Source organism: Mytilus edulis, chromosome 14 (assembly GCF_963676685.1).
Source record: "Mytilus edulis chromosome 14, xbMytEdul2.2, whole genome shotgun sequence".
Classification (NCBI taxonomy): Eukaryota; Metazoa; Mollusca; class Bivalvia; order Mytilida; family Mytilidae; genus Mytilus; species Mytilus edulis.
The window spans coordinates 63,988,770-64,012,003 of NC_092357.1; the positions used below are offsets into that span (position 1 = coordinate 63,988,770).

The following is a 23,234-nucleotide window of genomic DNA, read 5'->3' on the forward strand; positions in this document are numbered from 1 at the left end:
CAAATACCCTTTGATTTACCCCGAATCATACATCAATGGTGGCATTATTCAAGCTCCACCGGTGGTAGTGAGACCAGGACAAAGGGAACAGTTCGTAAGTAGCAGACACTCATGACCGGTTTAAACGTTTCTAGTAATATAATGATTTACAATAACTTAGATAAAAGAATAGGTGGTATAAGTGCCCATTAGACAACTCTCTATCCCAGTCACAATTTGCAAAGTAAACCACCATAGCTCTAGTCAGGACCCCAAACGCGGAGCCCCGGTCTACACCAAATAACAAGCCATAAAACATGTTCCTTTGAACGACCAGCTCATAAACCAACGGTCAATCTATACAAAAAACGGTTTAATCTATACAAAAAACTGTCAATCTTTACAAAAAAATGAGAAACGAGAAATATCCACAAACAACACCAACAAACGACAACCACCGAACTCCAGGCCTCCGACCCAGGACATGCGTAAACAAACACAGCGAACGTCAAAAACAAGTGGAAAATACTATAAAGAAAATCAAATGTCATAAGTCAAAAAGAAACGAGCAAATATCATGGCAAAAAAACCGTAAACGACGAAAAGATAAACATCAGTCTTCAAAACAGTCAGACTGTAGTTTAAAAACGGACGAATTTGTTCTGATCAGTTTCTTATGTTCGCCTGAAAAAATCACTTGAAACTTCGCCAAAAAAAAAAAATGATAACAAAAATACACGGAACACAAGACCTGAAAAAATCCACAAAAACAACTTTTGTCTTCATCCACAAGTTACTAAAGACATCTTTTTCTTTGTAATGTCCTTGCATAATGGCGTATAGTGCACCATGTCATAATTTTAAATTGTAATGCCTAAGTTAGTATTAGCAGCATGTAAAATACAACTACGAGGTTGGAAAATGAAATGGTCATAACCTTTCGGAATTTTGGGTTTTAAATACTCTTCAATTTCGTACTTTATTTATCCTTTTAAAATTTTGATTAGAGCGTCACTGGTGAGTATTTTTTAAACAAGACGCGTACACAATATTAAGGTTGGCTTCTATATTTTTTTTATTGAAGAGTACAGAGCATGACGGTATGTAGTGATCTATAATATGAACATTTATTAGCATTCAGCTTTCACTGTTCCAACGTATATGGTATTTACACAACACAAGTTATTGTACAAAAGTGTGCACTAATCTATAGCGAAGTAGAAGTACATGAAACAATCATGTAATTTTCTAGAAAGAGAAGGGCAAAAGATACCAAAAACGATTTTCAAACTCATATGTCGAAAATAAACAGACAACGCTACGGCTAAAATAGAAAAAAAAATACAAACCCATAAAACAATAGTACATAAAACACAACATATAAAGCTAAAAGTGAGCAACACTTATCCCATAAACAACTGGGGTGATCTCAGGTTATTCGCATGAATGAAGCTTACAAATTTTTCTTTAATACACATCACCAGGAAATGAACATTGGTCGCTCGCACATTATCTGTTTTGGAAATATCGTTGATTTAAAAGCTACAAAGTTATGCACTGATTATTCCGGAGGTTATCCTCCTTTACACAAATTTCAAAGTGCATTTTATAGAATGACAAAAGTGTAATCGTCCATAGACAAAAATTATGCACACAATTTATAACTAATTTTACAGCTAAAAGTATACATTTGCAGTCTTTGTCAACACATCATGAGTCAAGCATGTAACTACATACTACTACACATATGGTTTAGTCTCAGCATATACTATGCTGATCTTTCTTGGATTTGAAAATAGTACAACATTTGTCAATCAATCTATGAAAATCTAGAAACACCAGTATACCAAATGTTGTCGACAGCATTACTATTCCGAAGTATCCAATACTAGCCGAGGATGGTCGAGAGTCTTTAGCAGATGTAAGTTTTCTAGTGTGAGATGACATTTTTCGTTTATCTACTTTAATATTGTTCACTATTTCCTGAATACTCTCCTCCAATGATAATGTGGTTGTTACATTCTGACAAGTACATGTACAATAAGGAGAAATGCCTGAAAATAGACGATATCATTAAAAAAAACTAAACATTTCCTGGACTGAATTTATGTATAGTATCTGATCTGATATTACGTACAACATATATATATATATATATAGTTTAGATTTTTGTTATTGATTTTCTGTGTTTTAAACGCCACTTTTAAGCACCGCTTTTGGGCTATATCATGGCGGCCAATTTTTATTGGTGGAGGAAGCTGGAGTGCCCGGAGAAAACCAACAACCTTCGATAGGAAAACTGACAATCCTATTCAATTAAGATTGGAGTCTAGTGCATCTGCAAGAGCAGGGATCGAACTCACAACCTCAGTGTTGACTGGCTAGTGATTACAGTAGTAATTACTTAGATCACTCGGCCACCGAGGCCCTTCATATAGTTTTGAAACTTAGGACTTTTATTTTTTATGCAATACACCAATTTCGAGTTTGTTTTTCAAGAATGAATTAGATCGGTTGACCCTAGGTCAATCGTCGTATACAACGTCATCGAAGAATAGGTTCTTATTTTTACGTTAAAACAAATGCATTGTCGAAATTCGGATTGTTTTCTATTTGGTATTAAATTTTAAAATGTTACATCTCGTGATCAATTTATTTGGTAATCGTCAATGGCAGTCAGCATGGTTTAAAAACATCAGTTGTTCGACCTGTTAGTAAAATGCGTTTTCTTAAATATACTTTTCACTTTTTTGTTCTTTTGGAAAATGTTGTTTCTGCTGTATTTAGACCCCTCTTCCAAGAAATTTGTTTTACATGCACACGTATAAAAATTGCAGTTTTTATCCAACGCAATCATAGGTTTGAACGTTGTTTTCAATTGAGACTTGTTTATAAATATATATTTACGAAAGCAAATTTACAGATCTAACACTGTTGGGTTGATGTTTAGACGAGTTATATATATATAGTGATATGTTTATACCTGGTAACAAGTCATTGTTTCCTGTCGGTCATTTTTAGCTGTACTGACTCAGAAGATACAAATTTAACCTAGCCCGCTCCATTTTTAACATACAGCATATTCTTTCTCTTTAACTTGATTGTGTTTCTCTTTACCGAAGACATTTTAATTATATAATCGTTAAATTAAAAAAAAATGGATTTAAATGAATGAATCTGAAATCCTAATTGGTACCTCCTCCAGGGCTTGCTGGATTGCCAATGATAGTTACAACTTCTATTGTTGTCTGTGTTGGTTTCTTTCCTGTAGACGTCTCATCTTTCATTGTTGTTGTTCCCTTTTCTGTTGTCATCGCATTTTCTTTTGTTGTTTCTGTTGTTAGGTCTTCAGTTGTCTTATCATCTCCCATAGCTGTTGCATGGTCTTCTGTTGTCATCTCATTTTTGAGAGTAGTCTCTGTTGTTCTGTATTCTGCTGTCGTATAATCTTTTTTTGTTGTTGTTCGGTCTTCTGTTGTCATCTCACCTACTTCTGTCATTGTGTGTACACCAGTGGAGTGGTGTTTTGTCGTTGTGTGTTCTTCAGTGGTGTGGTCTTCTGTCGTTGTTTGCACTTCAGTGGTGGGGTCTTCTGTGGTTGGAAAACACGCTGGACACTGACTACGTACGTGTACTGTAAAATTATTTGTGAGTTTTTATTTAAAAATACAGTATATCAGTTAACAAGTTAATTTGACGTGTCATTCAATTTTCGTAAACAACAATCGAGATTCAATTCGCCTTTTCAGTATCTGAAGGACTATGGGTAATCTCTTTGTTCGTACACCAAAATGAGAAAAGCGTACGCAATTTGTTGAATTCCTATTGTTTATAACGTTTGAAAACAATCACAACGTTTTGATGTACTCTTTTGAAGATATTACCCAAAATGCATTAAATTCAAAAACGACGAATTGCAAACTGTAATTTGAAGAACTAGAGGCACTAAAGAGCCTGTGTCGCTCAACTTGGTCTATGTGCATATCAAACAAAGGACAAAGATGGATTCATGACATAATTGTGTTTTGGTGATGGTGATGTGTTTGTAGATTTTACTTTACTGAACATTCTTGCTGCTTACAATTATCTCTATCTATAATGAACTATGCCCAGTAGTTTCAGAGGAAATATTTTGTAAAAATTTACAAATATTTACAAATTGATGAAAATTGTTAAAAATTGACTATAAAGGGAAATAACTCCTTAAGGGGGTTCGCGGGTCTAAATCATTTATAAAGGATTTCTCTATTTTTTTCTATAAATGAACTTTATCTTATAGTTAATACAAAAATACAATAAAAAAGTGGGGTCACCGTTCATTTGCGCTCACAATCTGCCTTCGAAAGAAGCATACATTTTTGTAAAGGTGTTTTTTTTCTGTTTAAGTAATAGGAGGAATAAAGATAATATTGAAAAAAAAAATAGAAATTTATTACAGAAATCGCTAAAATTTTACAGTAATTTAGTTTAAGTACAGTTTATATGGAAATTATATTAATAAATATAGGTCACCGATGAGTTTAAAAAGATATTTCAATTTTAAACCAAAAAAAATGGCCTTTTTCCACCAAAGGGAGATAATTCGGAACTTTTTAAATGATGTATACATTTTAAAAGTCATCTGGGGCCAACACGAATTGATAGTTTTGAATGATTTTTGTACCATATGATAAAGTAACAACAAAAAAAGGTAATAAATAAAATTTGTAATGAAAAACAAATGTTTATTTTTTTCTGAAATTTTTAGACCCTTGAGCCTCCTTAAGGGGTCAATTGACCATTTTGGTCATGTTGCATTATTTGTAGATCTTACTTTGCTGTAAATTATTGCTGTTTACAGTTTATCTCTATATATGATATTATTGAAGATGATAACCAAAAACGGCAAAATTTTCTAAAAATTACCAATTCAGGGATAGCAACCCAACAATGGGTTGCCTGATTGGTCTGAAATTTCAGGGCAGATAGATCTTGACCTAATGAACAATTTTACCTTCATCATATTTGCTCTAAATGCTCTGGTTTCAGAGATATGAGCCAAAACTGAAATTTACCCCTATGTTCTATGTTTAGCCATGTCGGCCATCTTGGTTCGCGAGCAGTGTCATCGGACATATTATTTTAACATAGATACCCTAATGATGATTGTGGCAAAGTTTGGTTAAATTTGTCTCAGTAGTTTCAGAGGACAAGATTTTTGTAAAAGATCACAACAATTTATGAAAAATTTACTATAAAGGGCAATTACTCCTTAAGTGGTCAACTGACAATTTTGGTCATTTGACTTATTTGTAGATCTTACTTTTGCTGTTTACAGTTTATCTCTATATATAATAATATTCAAGATAATAACCAAAAACGGCAAAATTTCCGTAGAATTACCAATTCAGGGGCACCAACCCAAGAACGGGTTGTCTGGTTCATCTGAAAAGATCTCAATCTGATTACCCCCTATGTTCTATTTTTAGCCATGGCGGCCATCTTGGTTGGTGGGCCGGGTCGTCGGACACATTTTTTAAACTAGATACCCCTATGATGATTGTGGCTAAGTTTGGTGAACTTTGGCCCCGTAGTTGAAGAGGAGAAGATTTTTGTAAAAGTTAACGACGGACGCCAAGTGATGAGAAGAAAGGTAACACCTCAACAATTAGAAAACGATAAAAAGAAACATGCATATGTCCATAGAGTATACAGAAAAACAAGACAGACCTTGCAATCTCGAGCTATCTATTAAAAATCGTGTAATTCTTGAGAGTTTGCTTCAAAAGCAGTAAAAGTTTTAATATGCATATTGAAACCAAGTGTATTTGTATGTTATAAAAAAGAGAACAAAATGACTACTGGGTTAACAGAATAGTCTGTGACACAGACATACTATGAAGGTCAACCAAAAAATTGCAATCATGAAACTTTCGGACCTTTGAAGACAGTTACATTTATTTAGAAGAATTATTTGGTTTAAATGTTTTTCAAAAGATAGAATGAAGCAAATAATTGCATGTCCAGGGATAAGGTCAATCAGGACAAATTAAAGCTACAGTTGTTTGCAGATTTTAAAATCATGCAAATCCATTAAGAAGGGACAGATCAAGGTAACATAACACATACTCAAAAAGGAACAAGACGGGATGCATCGAAAGGAAAATGTTTTCTGATTTGCATGCATCATGCGTCATGCAAATGGACGGGAAAAACCAACAATTATAGACCTAGTCAGTATTTATTGCCATGGCTGGTTTAGTCTTAGCTTTATCCTAGGTCACTTTTAAAGTTTTGAATGTAAAAATGCAACCACTATTTATTGATTGATTGTTGCTGTTTTAACGCCACTTTTAGGCACCACATTTTGGGCAGTTTTTATTGCTGGAGGAAGTCGGAGTGCCCGGAGAAAACGGCCGACCTTCGATAGAAAAATTGACAATCCTAGTCAATTAAGATTGGAATCGAGTGCACCCGCACGAGCGGGGTTCGAACTCACAACCTCGGTGTTGACTGGCTAGTAATTACAGTTTTAGAACTACTCAGACCACTTGGCCAACAAGGCCCCCTACAACACAATAAGATTCCATGTTAAGGTGATACCAAAAACCTTGACTCAAATTAATTAGGCTCGTTCCAATTTCATAAAATTATGACAAAATATTTACTTTGACTCTTTGACAAAAATATAAAAATTTTGAAAAGTTTTAACCAAGCCTTTTATCGGAAAAATTTGGTTAGATATATAGCAATTTGGTTAAATATATAGTAGCATATATAACAATAATTTTGATCATTGAGAAGCTTAATATTTCCTTAACAATACAACGTGCATGTGTAATTAAAACGTTTCGCTGATTTTACAGAGTTATATCCCTGTAGTGTTAGGTACCACCTTAAACTGAGGGAAAGACATATTTAATAATCGATGTCAATGTACTTGTTCATGTTATATCTTCTTTTATACATTGTGAACAGGACATGTTCTCCCTTCCGCGGAGCACCTGAGCTCACCCCCAATTTTGTTAAGGTTTCGTTTTCCCAGTCTTTAGTTTGCTACAGTGTGTTATATAGTTTATTGAAGTATATAGAGTGTTTATTGTCTTTTTTATTAATTTTTTTCTGTTGTCATGGAGTTACCAATTTGTCTTCGACTAACGAGTTTTGTACCACTCGCTTTTATATATATATATAAATCTAAATAAAAGGAAGAAGACGCAATCAATAAAGATGAATAAACAGAAAAGGAGGATTAAAAGGATAAAAAGAAATAAAAGAAATAGATTACATAAAGGTCAGGATGGGTTTTACAGACAAGAGGATACTTGGTAAAAAGTGCAGAATAAATGACCAAAATGATAATAGAAAAAAATAGCCACATAAAAAAAAAGAATAACGGGGAGATAAAATATAATGAATACAGAATAATGAGCCAGATTTATAAGGAATAGAGAAAAAAAGTTAAAAAAAATTCCAGAATACAGAATTACTGCAAATGCATAAAAAAATACTTAAGTTATATATAATTACTTGATAAGTTACAGTTGCGGATGTAGTTATAATGGTTTCCAGAAGCTTTTTGATTGATAATGTTGTAGTAAGGATCATCAGTGTCATCATAGGTACGACATACCATTGGATCTGACGTCACACGCAATACGAATCCCCAGCAAACACCATTATTTCCTATTATCGATTCGCAAGCGTTAGTACAGTCTTGCGCTGTTGCCGGTGAGATAAAACGATTACCGGTAAAACTCCCATAGTGCCATTTAGTAAAAGTATAGTAAACACCAGTAGTGCAAATACCTGAAACAGATTTGATACGAAATCAGCGAAATCGAGCTCAGTTGTCAGTGATCCGGTCCTAAATGATTTAGGGAGATACCATTTGATTTCTAGGGTGAAGGTGGGTGGTGCTTTAGGATGAAATTTAAAAAAAATTAGGTGTTTTGAGTTAAAAAAAAAGGCAGGATGAGTCGCATTGCAAAAAAAAAAGGCAGGATGACAATTTATGTAAAAAAAAGTCAGGATAAACTAATAAAATAGACAGGACCGAAAAGAGTGAAAAATAAAAAAGCAGGACAGAGATTACAACTTAAAAAAAGGATGGACAACATTTTTCATCCTAGCCCCCCCCCCCCCCCCCCCCAAAAAAAAAAAAACAACAACAAAAAAAAAAAACAAAACAAGAAACAAATGGTACCTCCCTTATAGCATACATGCAACTATGTTTATTTACTTTTCTGAAGATGTTTAGGAAGCATTAGGACACTAAGAATCTAACTCCGTGGGGCAAATATGAAATATGGCTTTGGTTTTACTTTTATGTCCTTATTGGCCAATATATAGCACTTGACATATTCACGTACTTGAACATCCTTTGTCTTCACATTGTTGGGTTTAATCGTTCATGTTGAAGGTGAATCTATAATTAGATATAGGAAGATGTGGTGTGAGTGCCAATGAGACAACTCTCCATCAAAATAACAATTTATAAAAGTATATCATTATAGGTCAATGTATGGCCTTCAACACGGAGCCTTGGCTCACACCGAACAACAAAATATAAAGGGCCCCAAAATTACTAGTGTAAAACCATTCAAACGGGAAAACCAACGGTCTAGTCTATATACAAAACTGTTTTCGACGCACCACGCTTATATTTTTAGTGTTATATATATTAACTGAATAAAATACGTTAAATAAAACCAACATTACTTCACTAATGCACAAATGTTAAACCTATGTATATTTCTTTAATAAATAGATATATTATATCATTTAAAAAATAAAGCTTATTGAAGAGAACTGTAAGAGGGGAACAATTTATCTAGGCTGGTCATTAACCTTGCAACATACGGGTATAGCAGAGCCAAACAGATAAAGGACCCAGAATCAGTCTTCTATCAACTAGAAAACCATTAGGGAACGACAATTTAACTTCAAAGGAGGGGGTGGGGAGAGGGTTATGGGTTTTTCCTAAAAAAATAATCTGATCCCCAATTTGATGGAAAAAAATCTTCTGGTCAAGCAGATGACAAAAAAAAATTTCTGAATGCAGATTTCCCCCATACCTTATAGTGTAAAATTTTGAAAAAAATAATTTGATAGCGTCCAAAAACTGAATGATTTTTTCGTACCCCCCCCCCCCCCCCATCCCCCATTTGAAGTTAAATGGTTGTTCCCTTACATATCATAAAATATCCATGACATATTGATAAATTTTGCAGTCATAATTTATGGTTTTACTAAGTGATGTTTATAGTGTCTCTGTGTTCTGTCTTTTGAAGGAAAAAAAATACAACCTACATTATTTCCAGTGTTTTTATAAGTTATGATTTAGAAATTTTCTAGAAAATAAGATCTTATAGAACAAATATATCAAATAGAGCTAGTGCAATACTGTTTAATAAATTACATTTACATAACATTATATGGTTCATTACAATACGCTGCTATTTAAATTGGGTAACAGCCATCTCGTGTCATTCTGAAATCAACCTTAATTTCAAATGAAATGTAACATTCATGATGACACGAGCTTCCACAATAAAGTGCACAGGTAAATTGAAGTATTTTAAAGGGTGGTGAAAGCGTTGATAGTGCGCACATTTTATGAATGAAGTGCTTCCACGCTTCATAAAAATGTACTTCGGTCAACGCTTTAACACCCCAAAAAATTTACAAAAAGAAGCATTTAATTCTTAAATAAAATAATACGTTTGTCTTCTTCGCACATAAACGACTTCTTCTCAGTATCACAATCTGCCAAATTCCATTCCAGTCCCGTATTCTGTACAACGGTATAAGTACATAGATACCCAGCACCTTCCGTTTTTGATGAGGACCAATTCTCATAAATTGGCGACGATCCGTCATCTGACCATATGCGATTAATATTATCACTTGGATTTGGAGCATACAGTCCTATCCAGATGTGCATTCCCCTGAAACAAAAGATCAAGATGAAGCTAGACAAGGGAACGATCCTTTAACTTCAAAAAGGGAAGGGGGTTATTGGTTTTTTTTTCTAAAAATATTAAAATAATAATGAATAAAAATATGTTGGTCAGGCAACCCAAGAAAATATTCTGAATCCAGATTTTCCCATATCGTATAATGCTTAATATTGAAAAACATAATTTGATTGATAGCGTTAAAAAAAATCGGACCCAGGAAAAACCAGTACCCTATCCCTTTGAAGTAAAGGGGTACTGCTCCCTAAACGAGTTTTCCCCTCCGGAGCCTCGGTCACTTTTACTCAATACTCGGCGTTCAAACTTTGTTATCGCTACACCGAATCCATCGTTTTGATTGGTTGATATCTGATTCTGAGTGTGATGGATTTGTTATCATGCGTAAATTATTAATGATATGACGACAAGGTCCAAGTGTTGCGACTTGTTCTGAATATTGGAAACATAAACTGAAGAATCGCAAAAACACCTATTTTAAAAAGTAAAATATTTAAATGTAGATTATTCATCCATTTCATGATTCAATTGCATAGATTTTTCCATTATACATTGTAGATAAGATGTACACGCAAGAATCATTGATTGATTGTTGGTTGCTTAATGTCCAATGAAAAATATTTCATGCATGTTTTGGACGAAATAGATATATGCAAGAATGTTCACAATTAGATAGTGGTGTAATACAGTAACTGTTATAAATACGGCAACTGTTGTAATACACAAAATATACTATTCAAGTTTAACTAAGTCATGTAAGTAATAAGTTGTAAATTGTATATGGAATTGAATCAAAATAGATTGCTATATTATAATGCAATCTTTGTAATAGAATACAGTAATGTTAGATACTATGCAAACATAAATGGACCGGAAGAAAACAGGCACACCTTTTTTTTTAAATCTTATTCTCAAAATGTATTTTATTTCATCGATATAATTATTTGTATATTACATATTTTTGATAATCTCATTTCCAATACGGGCCTAATTATCAGATCTGGACTCGTATTAAATAGCAATGGGTTGATTCAAGCAATAGTATCTTAAAAGTGGGAGGTATTGGTGATCCGTTCTCGACCATTCATATGCGTATTCCCTAATATGCAAATCATATAAAAATTATATAATAATGACAATAGTTACAAGTGGGACGATAGATGTTCTTTGAGAAGGTGATTCTTGGCTTCTCTATAAATCTGTACAAGATTTTGTCCTTGACTATTGCAGACGGTCAAAGCAGTTTCCCACGTCACAGGTGTCGTGTATAGTGTAATATCTCCCGCAATAACCTGATATCCTAAAACCATAAATATATTCTCATCATATTTCAAGTAATAGTTACCTCAAGTCACATTGTGAAAAATATCGAATTGGCTTTATATTCTAAAAGCAATGCAAAAAACTCCCGCAACAATTAATTTCATCCACAACATCAAACATGTTATCTAACAATTATTCAGGGTCTCTCTCTGATACCAAAGGAACTAAGTTGTTCATCTACTGTAATCACACCAACGCTGAGGTTGTCAGTTAAACCCCAATGTGGCAGGTGTGTTCGACTTCAATCTTAAAGTCAAATGAAACGAGGGAGTGGTGAAAAATACTGTTTATTTACAATATAATTCTTGAACCAATGCATGTATATATCATAAACTTAGTCTTATATACACGATTTTATCATTTTTTTACGTGAAAATATCGCATAATCGTAATTGTTTTCTCTCTCTGTCTGTTATGAAGTAAAAATATGGCAGTTCATTGATTGTCGTGTTTTGAAGCCGTAGTTTACCGATTGTCGCATGATAGTAAATAATCAATAAAGAAGCATGAATATTGAGAACGTGTGTAATATGTCAATCAGGTAAATCAGGTAATAGTTTATTTCAGTGACAGATCTTGAGTTTTACTACCGAAGGTCGATGATTCTCTCCAGGCACCCTGGCTTCCTCCATTAACAAACTAAGCGTCTGTAATAAAGCTTATGTTGTTGAAAGTTGAATTAAACACCAACAATCAATCAATTTTGTTTATCATTAAAAGGAAGTTTAGAGCGTTTAAAAAATATAAGAAAGAAGATGTTATATGTTTGCCAATAAGACCAACCTTTTACAAGAGACCAAATGACACATACATTAACAATCATATGTCACCGTAAGGCCTTTCAACAATGAGACTTCTGAATAAAAAAAGGGATAATCAATATCAAAATTGAAAAATAAACCCAAGAATGCCATAGCAAAGGTTAGGTGTTCTTTCGTGCTAATAATCTAATGTTCGTAGTGTTTCTCATGTAAGTACAAATTCGTCGTGATTTGATTTGACATTTGACAACTTGCATTTGAGCACCACTGATAAGTATTTATACTGCACTCGTTCTATTTGAGCAGTCAAAATGCGTTGACTGTATATTTCTGTGCCATATACGGTCACTGACCTGATATCACTTTTCCTCATGAATATTTAAATAGAAATTGTCGAAATTATATTTAATTATTCATACGACCTCTTCAACCTGTTCTTGTTTCCAATGTAAACAACGATGCGTTTAACGACTCAAACTTGTTTCTTTTGCAATTTTTGGGAAAACATATTTCACTTATTAATATTTTTTTGTTTGCAACCTATAAATCATTAAGTTTTATGTTTATTGATGATATTTTAGTCTGCAACGAATTCGTTCATCATTGATTGCGGTAATGATGTACATTTCATCGTGTTTTATATTTCTCCGTCTGTGTGATATGAGGCCTTTTTAAAGGGGGATTTTTCCCAATATTTAAATCAAATAAATAACATTAACACAATAAACAACAATTGAAAATGTTTTTTTAGATTGCAGTATAAAGACAATAATAGTGTATTGACTTGACATATCAACGATATAAGGATTCGGCCCGAAACGGGGAAAATGCTCGGCACAGCCTCGCATTTCCACGTTTCTAAGCCTCATCCTTATATCGTTGATATGTCAAGTCAATGCACTATTATTGTCTATGTTGATGCTTCAAGTTGTTTGTATTTGATATCAAAACATTTTAAGACAAGTTTGAATTGTGTTAAGCTACGTTGTGGCCACGATCCAATACCAGATCTTTCACAATCCTTTAGCTATATTTGACTGCCATCAGTTATTCTTATACTACGATAATTTATCTCCATACACTAAATAACGACCATGAACTAATCAATAAACGGGCTGTCAAATTGTGAATTGAAATGGGGAATGTTTCAAGAGACAATAACCCGACTAAACAGCAGAAACAGCCGAAGGCCACCAATGGGTCTTCATTACAGAAAATTGTGTCTTGACTATGAAATGTCTGTTTTTTGTTGTTGATTTGCTGATATTAATATAGATTATCTTAATTTGAGATATCTTCATTATAAATAAATTAAGAAATAACTTACCGTTTAACAAAATGAGATAGATGATTAAATTCATCATCATCTGAAAAGAAAAAAAAAGTCATAAATATTTTTATTCTTAGCATTATTACCAATATAGCCGAAATCGAAACGTGCTTTTCTATTAGTAAGTAAAATAAAATTATTAGTATTGTTTCGTAAAAATACAAGTACTATATACGATTGAAACAAAATAGAGGCCTTCTTTCGCTCATTTTGTAAGTATATCCAATATATGAAAAATGCAAACACTTAAAGGCATGTTCAACCATCTACAAACATGTATATTAATCGCGTGATAAGACCAGCTTCAGTTAAGAGAACAGGCGAAGGCGGCATCACAGATACCCCACAAAGGAGTTATCACGTACTAGACAAACTGAGTCGGAACCTTTTATTTTCTTAAAGAAATCAGTGGGATGGGCCCGTTATTTCCACCTGGACACAGGACTTATATAATATATATATTACGTAATAATAACGGATATAGTAATTTCAGTAGAATATAACCTGTATCAACGCACTAACTTGATAAATGTATTTTGAACCATGGAAGTATTATATTGTCAATATAATACTTCCATGGTCATATAATATGTGACAAGACTGATAATAAAATATTAATTCAATGTCATGCAATAAGGTTTAAATGCTAAAAGTTTTTAGAAGATAGAGTTTAATGTCTGCTTTTTTAGATTAATTCTGCGAATTGTTTTTGTTTGCAAAATCATCAAACAGAATTATAAAGAGAATCACTACTATTTGAATAAAATGGAGGATTGAATTGGAGAATGTGTCAAAAAGACAACAATCCAACCAAAGAGCAGAAAATGGTGCGTCTAAACACGGCTAAGGACTCCGAAGTGCACTAATGAGTTATATTATGCTACTACAAGGACTAAAAGAGGTGTTGTACAATGTAAACAAATTTCTTATCTAGATGAAAGTTGATATTGCATGCACATATTCAAATTTAATCAATAAAAGATCACCAATGATAATTGAACAATGCCTGTGCCGGTTTTCGTTAATTTTTCCGAAAATCACTAAACTATAAGACACGTGTCAAAATATGTAACTGATAACACTTTAACTTTAAAAAAATGAAAAAAAAAATTATTTGGATAAGAAAATTACCCTGACATTTAGATATATTTACCATAAAAATATGTTTTTAAATTTAATTTTTTTTAATATGCATCGGTTTATGATTAAATGAAAAATATAGAAAATTGTTTAGCTGGGTTTTTTTTCAGGAAGGAAAATAAGGTTTGCATCGAGAAAAATAACCCCTTCTCTATAAATGATCATTTATTGAGGCCCATTTATTTACCTAAGTGGGGGCTTAAATTTCCGTAGATTTATCGCAAAGGACCTCTTTAGTGCAACAAGAAGAAAAATGTGCACTAAGGGCCTGATGGAATGATACAACTGCTACAAAGGACATGAAATATAGAAATAGACTTGGTAAAAATACATGATTTTAAATTGTTTAATTATATCTTTTTTAATAAGAAAGTTATTCAATGTTTTCTCGGCACGCGCCTCAATCAGTTGATTGTCACTGTTAGTGTGTAATCGGTAGAAGTTCAAATGTTCTCTCAACCGTGAGCCGTTTATAATCCGCTTGTATACTGATTAAACGTGCCGGATTAAACATGTAGATTGTATTTCAAATTGTCTGCATGTTTTTAATATTTTTTACTTCTAATGTAATAGCGTATTTTCAACTCTCATTTGAGGATTTTTTTTACCTTTTTAATTTTAAAATGACAAATAATTGTGAACTCTTCACGGAAAGGTGAGGATTTGTATTTAATTGCTTAACGTCCAGTGGCCAATTTTTCATTCATTTAATTCTGATGTCCGGAACCATGCCTCACATCAAGGTTTTTTAATTGATAGAACATAGGCAAATACAAAAAGATTTTATTGACGATATTTGCTGCCTTGGTCTCTATATGATGATTTATTATGTTTTATGCAAGGGACACTAAACTCATGTTCAACAAAAACAAATTTACTCAGTTTTTTATGAAGCCACCATACTAACATCTCCTCTTTCGCTTTTTTTGTTGTTGTATATATTTTTTCTTCTTCGTTTTCCTTGTCTTTTAAAATTTTTAAATATATTTATTCCATCATAAATTTTATTTGGTGCTGAAAATAAGAGTACGAAGGTATTTGTTAAATTCTGTATATAACTAATCGAAGTGCCTGTCCCAAGTCAGGAGCCTGTAATTCAGTGGTTGTCGTTTGTGTATGTGTTACATATTTGTTTTTATATTTTTTTTATATATAAATAAGGCCGTTAGTTTTCCCATTTGAGTTGTTTTACATAGACAATAATAGTGCATTGACTTGACATATCAACGATACAAGGATGAGGCTTAGAAACGGGGAAATGCGAGGCTCTGCCGAGCTTTTTCCCCGTTTCGGGCCGAATCCTTATATCGTTGATATGTCAAGTCAATGCACTATTATTGTCTTTATACTGCAATCTAAAAAAAAACATTTTATATTGTTGTTTAATGTGTTAATGTCATCATTGATTTAAATATTGGGAAACTTCCACCCTTGTATAAAAAGGCCTCATATCATGCAGGCGGAGAATTATACAACACGATGAAATGTACATTTACCTGTTGAAACTCACAATCGATGGTGAACGAATTTGTTTGAGAATGAACTAAAATATCAACAATAAGCATAAATACTTTGATTTATAGTATGTAGACCAAACATATTAACAAGTGAAATATGTTTTTTTTAATAAAAATTGCAAAAGAAATAAGTTTGAGTCGTTGTATACATTGAAAACAAGAACAGGTTGAATAAGGTCGTATGAATAATTAATCATAATCTCGGCAATTTCTATTTAAATATTCATGAGGAAAGTGATATCATGACAGTGACTGTATATGACATAGAAATATACGGTCAACGCAATTTGACTGCTCAAATAGAACGAGTGCAGTATAAATTGTCATATCGGGGCCTTTTATAGCTGACTATGCGATATGGGCTTTGCTCATTGTTGAATCCGTGCGTTGACCTATAGTTGTTAATGTCTGTGTCATTTTTGGTCTCTTGTGGACAGTTGTCTCATTGGCAATCAAAGTTAACCATATCTTCTTTTTTTATTAGCGAAGTAAAACAACCATTAATAATTATACATATGAGCATTATATATATTTATATAATATTTGAAATAGAAGCAGACATACCATTTGTGACACCAATTTCATTTATTTCCACATCATTAAATCATATATTTCAACATTTGTCCAGTTCTTTAGCGTCTCTTAATAATGACAGAACGGGCTTTGGAGTCATATATATTATGATTAAGTTAACTAAATTATTTTAAAAGTTCTCCCACATTGTGAATTATATTTCTTACATCACTATGATTATTACATGGTATTCATCTTCAATTGTTGAAATAAAGATGAAAGGTTAAAAAAAAAAAGCATTGACATCACTAATAAAGTTATCGTTCATAGAAGACAGTTATGATTTAGGTTCTCTTTTTAAAACATAAAATAGTATCTACCTCTTGGAGTTTATCTATAATACTTCTGTAATCGGGCTTTGAAGAACCCCACGGACGCTACATACTCTAATATGTCTTTCAAGGTAAAATGATAGTATGTAAACTCTTGTGATGTAAATAGGAAATGAAATCTCAAAACATTTTTGTTTCTCAATTTGTATCTCAAAATTGGCTTCTTTAAAAAAGGAAGCTTTAATAACAATGTCCTTAAAAACAAAATAAAACAAAGGTTAAGTAAAAACACTATTCAATTTTTAATTTTTCTTACATCAACTTGAAACTATACCACGCTAAACCGTTAGGTTTATTCAACAACAACCATTAATTAATCAATTAGTAACGATCAAAAGACAATAGTTTATTGGATAAGGTTGATTGAACATGATGATTGGGAATTAGCAATAAGCCGTTGGTCACGTGCCGAGTGGCACGCGATGAGTAAAAAGTCATGTTACTTCAAATTATAATATCTATTGATACCAAACTTTATAAGTATGAGTTATATACTCATATCATTTTATATCCATGTTCTTTGGGGTCTTAAAACATCGTTTTAGTGTCCTTAGTGCAAAAACTTTCTTCTGAGTGCACTAAGAAGTCCTTTGCGGTATTTCTAAACACCGCTTAAATTTGGACACCGATCGCGAAGCCTGACTGCCATAAACAACCGATTACGAACAGCAAACAGTGGATATGTATGAAAGACAACGACGGACACAAAATGATTGCACTGAATAATTTCAACTACCATTGAGATCGATTTTTCAAATCTCCTTATCAAATTATCTTTGGATATCTATTACCGTTTGTTTCCAAATTGAAATTAAAATTTGCATCTTCCCAAAGAGTTTTAGTTAAAACCCCGAGAATCTCACCTAATAGAAATTTGAAGTGTCAGCATGTTTGAAAATATGTATGAATTTTCTTACATACTTGAAGTTGTATAAGGAATATAAACAAATTTAGTATGTTACTGTACAAGCAAACAACAGACACCAATTGTGTCTTATATGTTTTAAATAATTTTTACTGAGAGCAAAATTTGATTAATTGATTATTCGGTGGTTCTTTAAACGTGCAGTGGCAAAAATTTTATGCATACGCAGGACGAAAAGCCGTTTCAGAAGTATCTTATGAAGTATTTGGTATAACAAATGTTTAAATTTTCGAATCAAATTTTTCTAACAAAATAACATCTTTTGCTCTTAATTAACACATACGATTCTGATAACAATGGATAATATAAGGAACATTGTAACTTACATAAAAAAAAGAGATTAATATGATTGTTTAATCAGTTGTTTTGTCAGTTTGCTCGTGTCAGTCGGATCACTGATTTTCGGCAATATCAAGGAAAAACCGACACGTTCTAAATATTGTTCAACTACTCATTAATTGGTGAAATTAACCCATTAGTAATTAGTAATATGTCCTGTTGATAAGTATATATGTAAAGAACTACAAAAATTTGCAGTGCATGTTACATAAAAGAATCAAATAATTTCTGCTATGCTTGTAGTGAATACGAAAACAGCTTACAATATTTTAGATATATACATATATAATCGTTTATAAAATGTATCCGTCAAAGTGAAAAAATATATAACATGAAAATAAAAATACATAGCTCATTCATTTATTGCAATCAATTATATCAAACATGTAGTTGAAATGTTTTCTAGAACCAGTCACTGACTGTGGATAAAATGCGTCGGACATTGTATGCATAAAAATAAAATTTAGATTTTTAACTGTATGAAATAAAACTAGTATAAAGGGTTTCTCAGGCTGAGCAAAATCAAGACACTATAATTTTGATTGTTAGAAGCTTCTGTCCAAGTTCACAAATATTTCCGGTGCCTATAAAATAGCCGACTTTAATTAAGAATCTGAGCTGGCAAAATAAGATATTATATATTATGCTGGTATCGGCAAAACAGCTACAAGTATTGCCTTTAATTAAAATGCATATCAATTTTAAATACTATTCTAAATAAAATAGCTTTGAAAATCGTGTAAAAAGCGTTCGTTGTTCATTCGTCAATGAATCATTCAACGTGCGTGTATCGTGCGTGCGTGTATCGTGTATTTATCATTCATCGTGCATCGTGCGTGTATCGTGCGTTCATGATTCATCATTCATTTTGCGTTAATCCTCCGTGTAACGCTCATCGCTCATCGTGCGTGTATCGTGCATTCACCGTGCGTGAATCGTGCGTGTGGTCAGTTTTAGAATTTTAGAAGGTCTGTAACAACTCGAGTTGTTTCCTAATTTCAATATAATAATAAACGAGCCTTTGGCATCATTACAGTTAAAATCAAGCAATATCTAATATTCACAAGTTTTTAAACATTTATCTTTTACTTCAAACAGAGAAAGATTGTAAATATGTCAAAATACCTTTTGCATGTTTTCCACTGAAATGTTTTTTGTGCAATTAATAATCTTTAACAAGATTTAAGTCTTAATGAACATCGAGTTCATTGTCGAATTTACATATTGATTATGAACTAAGTGTTACAAATAGCCCATACAAATGATATAACTTAACAATTACTTATTTGTTCTTAAAAAACAAAGTTTAACAAGTAAAATATACATGAGAATAAATGAAGTGTGTTTAAACAATTTTGTGATAATTTTCATTGTCTCATCATTGATTTTTGTATTATTCGGAGAGATTTCATAATTATTATTGGTATATTTAATTGTAAAACTAGTTAGAAACCCGCTTATGAAAAACTTTTATTGAATTGATTAACTGTCAACCTCTCTTTGGTTTTAATAAAGTGATAGGTTTATTGTGAACCTTTAATTTGGATTCTGCATTCTGAATGACATTTTAGCGAAAAACAAAAATACAAGTGGATGTTTTAACGCAGACATTATAGCATCAAACTCATTCTCATTAGGCCATTTTTTTTAAATTAGCAAAAATTAACATTTAGTCTTAGATGGTGTTTTTAAAACTTGCTAGTGGCTTTGAACTAGCCGTCAGCAACTACGAGTAATCTAAGATCAGTATTGAGTACCCGTCCACGTCCAATCTGGGTTTTTGTTAGATTATTTATATTTGCATCCGTCTGATGAGTTTAGTCTATTTCAACTTATTTTTATATAGTTGGTTCTTTTGTTGTACTGCTACACCACTGTCCAAGGTTAGTGGGAGGGTTATGATCCCGCTAAGAATGTTTAACCCCGCAACATTTTGTATGTATGTGACTATCCCAAGTCAGGACTCTGTAATTCAGTAGTTGTCGTTTGTTGATGTGTAAAATATTTGTTTTTCGTTCGCTTTGTGTACATAAGTTAGGCCGTTAGTTTTCGATATATTATGTTCGATAAAATTTAAGTCCCTAAAACTATCACAGAAAACCGAATTCATGCTTGCATAATTTTTAAGTTGTTTGTATTTCCTATTTTGTTGAAAATGGATAAAAAAACTGTTGATGAAAAGAACAGGAAAAAAAGGTATAAAATATGTGATAGTTTCATATTTGAGACAAGCATCAATTTACAAACAACAACGTATATTAGATTTAGAAGTATTGACGAATCTTCATCTACCACAAAACAGACCATCTAATGACACGTCTTTGTCCTAAGTCGTGTTCTCGAAAATTATGATACGTTCGAGAATGTCAACAATCAGTACGTAATACAAAAAAATGTGTATCCCAGGGGCCGTGTCAATGAAAGTATCCTAGGATATGTCCTAAGATATGTCTTAGGTCATTATTAAGGATGTTCTTAGGATGTGTCTGAGACATGTCTTAGGATGTAAAACAAAGCTATCTTAGGACAGTTCTAACTGCGATGGTTCTAATACCGTCCTAACACATTTAACTTATTGAAAAAAGTATGAAGAGAGGTGAATGGCCTATATTTTACTGTATTTTAGTATATACGTGAAAGGATGGAGGATGACTCTTTTATGGAAAACAATTAACGCAAAATATCAGTTTTGATGTAATACGAATAGTCACGTTATTATATATGATAACAGATATACTGAATGAATTTCTTACGTCAAAAATAAAAGTAAATAGTCAAAAAAACTTGGTTGAATGCGATATTCGTGTTGAAATTTTAGTACATAAACTTGTTTAAAAATTGTCATTAGGTCCACTTGATTTTATTTCACGTATTGAATAAGGATAGTTACAAAAAAAAGAAGTATATATATGATCATAGTATTTTTTAAGCTTCCAAAAGGGCAGCACCATTTATTTAAGATGAGCGTAATACTGTGACATCGTAAAATATACTTTATAGAGAGTTACTATTGATGTACATTTCATACACATATGTATATAGAAAAGTGATTTCAGAAAAAAAAGCACTTCACCAAATGACTCTGCAATATCTCAATGTATTGATACATGTGCACCAAATAAGTTCCAGAAGACACACCGAAAGTTTTTTTTCTTCTATTATTTAGGTTATGCCATATTTGTTGTTTTTATTTCGTTTAAGTTCATCGCAACTATTAGGACTATCCTACAGAAAATGCACTAGATTGAGAAACGGCTAATTGTACACATTATATGCAGAAGATGATAAGGAAAATTGTCAATGCCATATATGTATCGGATCTTGTTAAAGGGAAAAAACTTTAAAGTTGGTTCGCGTAACTGCTTTTCTGAATCAAAGAGTGTATAATCACATGACTACGTTGGTAGCCATATTAAAAAAAAGAACATATAAGATAAAAACAAAATTTATCTGAAGTAAACTTTGCCTGACGGAGGAATATTTATCTTTCTCATACATAATTTATCAACGAATCAACAGAGTTTTAAGAATTTTAATGTAAAAAGAAGATATGATATGATTGCCGATGAGACAACTATACACCAAATGACATCAAAATTTACAATTAAAGATCATCGTACGGCCTTCAACAATGAGCAAAGCCCATAATCTTAGCCAGCCATACAATTTAACACCAAGTATATTTTTACAATAGTTCATTTGGACTCTCTCTATTTCCTGGGCTTTATGTGCACCCCATATTTGGTTTGCATAACTCAATAAAGAATTTATATAAGTATCAAAAAGTTATAACAAAGTGATGTAGTTTAAAAACGTATTTTTCACATTTCTCCTTTAAGCAAACATTGCTTTTGTACCTTATTTCGACAATTTCTGCTGTAATATATTATTTTTAAGAAATAATTCCTTCATGTCATGCTCTATGCTCATTTTAACATGGGTAGGCATTATATTATTTCAATATTTTACACTGAGTGTTAGCGAGGTTTAAAATGTGGTCACATATTATGCCTGCCCATATTAAAATGAGCATAGAGCATGACATGAAAAAATTATTTCGATTCTAATAGGACAAATACAGTATTTTTATAGGTCGAAGCGAACGAAAATACCGTAAAAATATTTGGCTTTTCCCGTTTCCTTCCCGAGGAGTCTGTGCATTACATTTCATATTTGATAAGTTTAAAAACTACGAGCAGGGTAAATATATGTTGTTTTATAAAAATATATAATAAAAGTTTATAGCTGCTTAAATGTATATATTTTAAATGATAACGATGGAAATAACGTAATATACACAGTAAGTTCATGCACATGTTTCAAACATATTTTGTGCTTTTTAGAACACGACTTTGTTTACAAATCGTAAGAAGGACGTCATATTAGAATTGCCATTAAAATTCAAAAGTACACCAAGGTAGTTAAAACTATCAACAACTTCAATTTCTTTATAATCATAATGAAATTTCTCCTCAATATGAACTCTACCACTTTTCCCAAATACTACAATTTTAGATTTATTGATATTAGGTCTAAAGCATATTTTATAACCCTTATACAGATTCTGAGAAAATAGCCATAATTATCATCAGCATACATAAGTGGAAATAAATTCGATTCTTTCATCTAATATGGTATGGCATTACTATTAATGAAAGCCATTTCACAATCGTAAAAAAAGAGGGATGATAGATACCAAAGGGACAGTCAAACTCATAAATCTAAAAACAAACTGACAACGCCATGGCTAGAAATGAAAAGGACAAACAAGCAACAGCACACACGACACAACATAGAAAACTAAAGAATAAACAACACGAACCCAACCAAAAAACTAGGGGTGATCTCAGGTGCTCCGGAAGGGTAAGCAGATCCTGCTCCACATGTGACACCCGTCCAGTTACTTATGTGATAACAAATCCTGTAAAAAGTCTAATTCGGTAGGTCACATTCATGAAAGGGAAGGGGATTGTAGTTACGACGTGAGGAACATATCCGACATCATTTGTGAAACGGTTATTCCATAACTGTCAACCAACTCGTGATGGCGTCCGTAAAA

At 32.4% G+C, this 23,234-nt stretch overlaps 1 protein-coding gene across 1 annotated transcript; it reads right to left on the reverse strand.

Annotated features, from left to right (window-relative positions):
* Positions 1-1,155: 1,155 nt before the first annotated feature.
* On the reverse strand, positions 1,156-13,455 carry LOC139502623 (uncharacterized). The gene is made up of 6 exons (XM_071292154.1): positions 13,347-13,455; positions 11,082-11,235; positions 9,682-9,908; positions 7,489-7,767; positions 3,176-3,613; positions 1,156-2,033 (listed from the first exon to the last, which is right to left on the reverse strand). The coding sequence occupies exons 1-6, from the start codon at positions 13,384-13,386 to the stop codon at positions 1,738-1,740; spliced, it is 1,434 nt and encodes a 477-aa protein (XP_071148255.1). The 5' UTR covers positions 13,387-13,455; the 3' UTR covers positions 1,156-1,737.
* Positions 13,456-23,234: the final 9,779 nt, after the last annotated feature.

Excerpts from the sequence above, each read along its gene's own strand:
- LOC139502623 (XM_071292154.1), bottom strand. The coding sequence starts at position 13,386 with ATGATGATGAATTTAATCATCTATCTCATTTTGTTAAACG. Across the intron at positions 11,236-13,346 it reads CTATCTCATTTTGTTAAACG|GATATCAGGTTATTGCGGGA; the intron begins GTAAGTTATTTC and ends TTATGGTTTTAG. Across the intron at positions 7,768-9,681 it reads TATGTGCGAAGAAGACAAAC|GTATTTGCACTACTGGTGTT; the intron begins GTATTATTTTAT and ends AATCTGTTTCAG.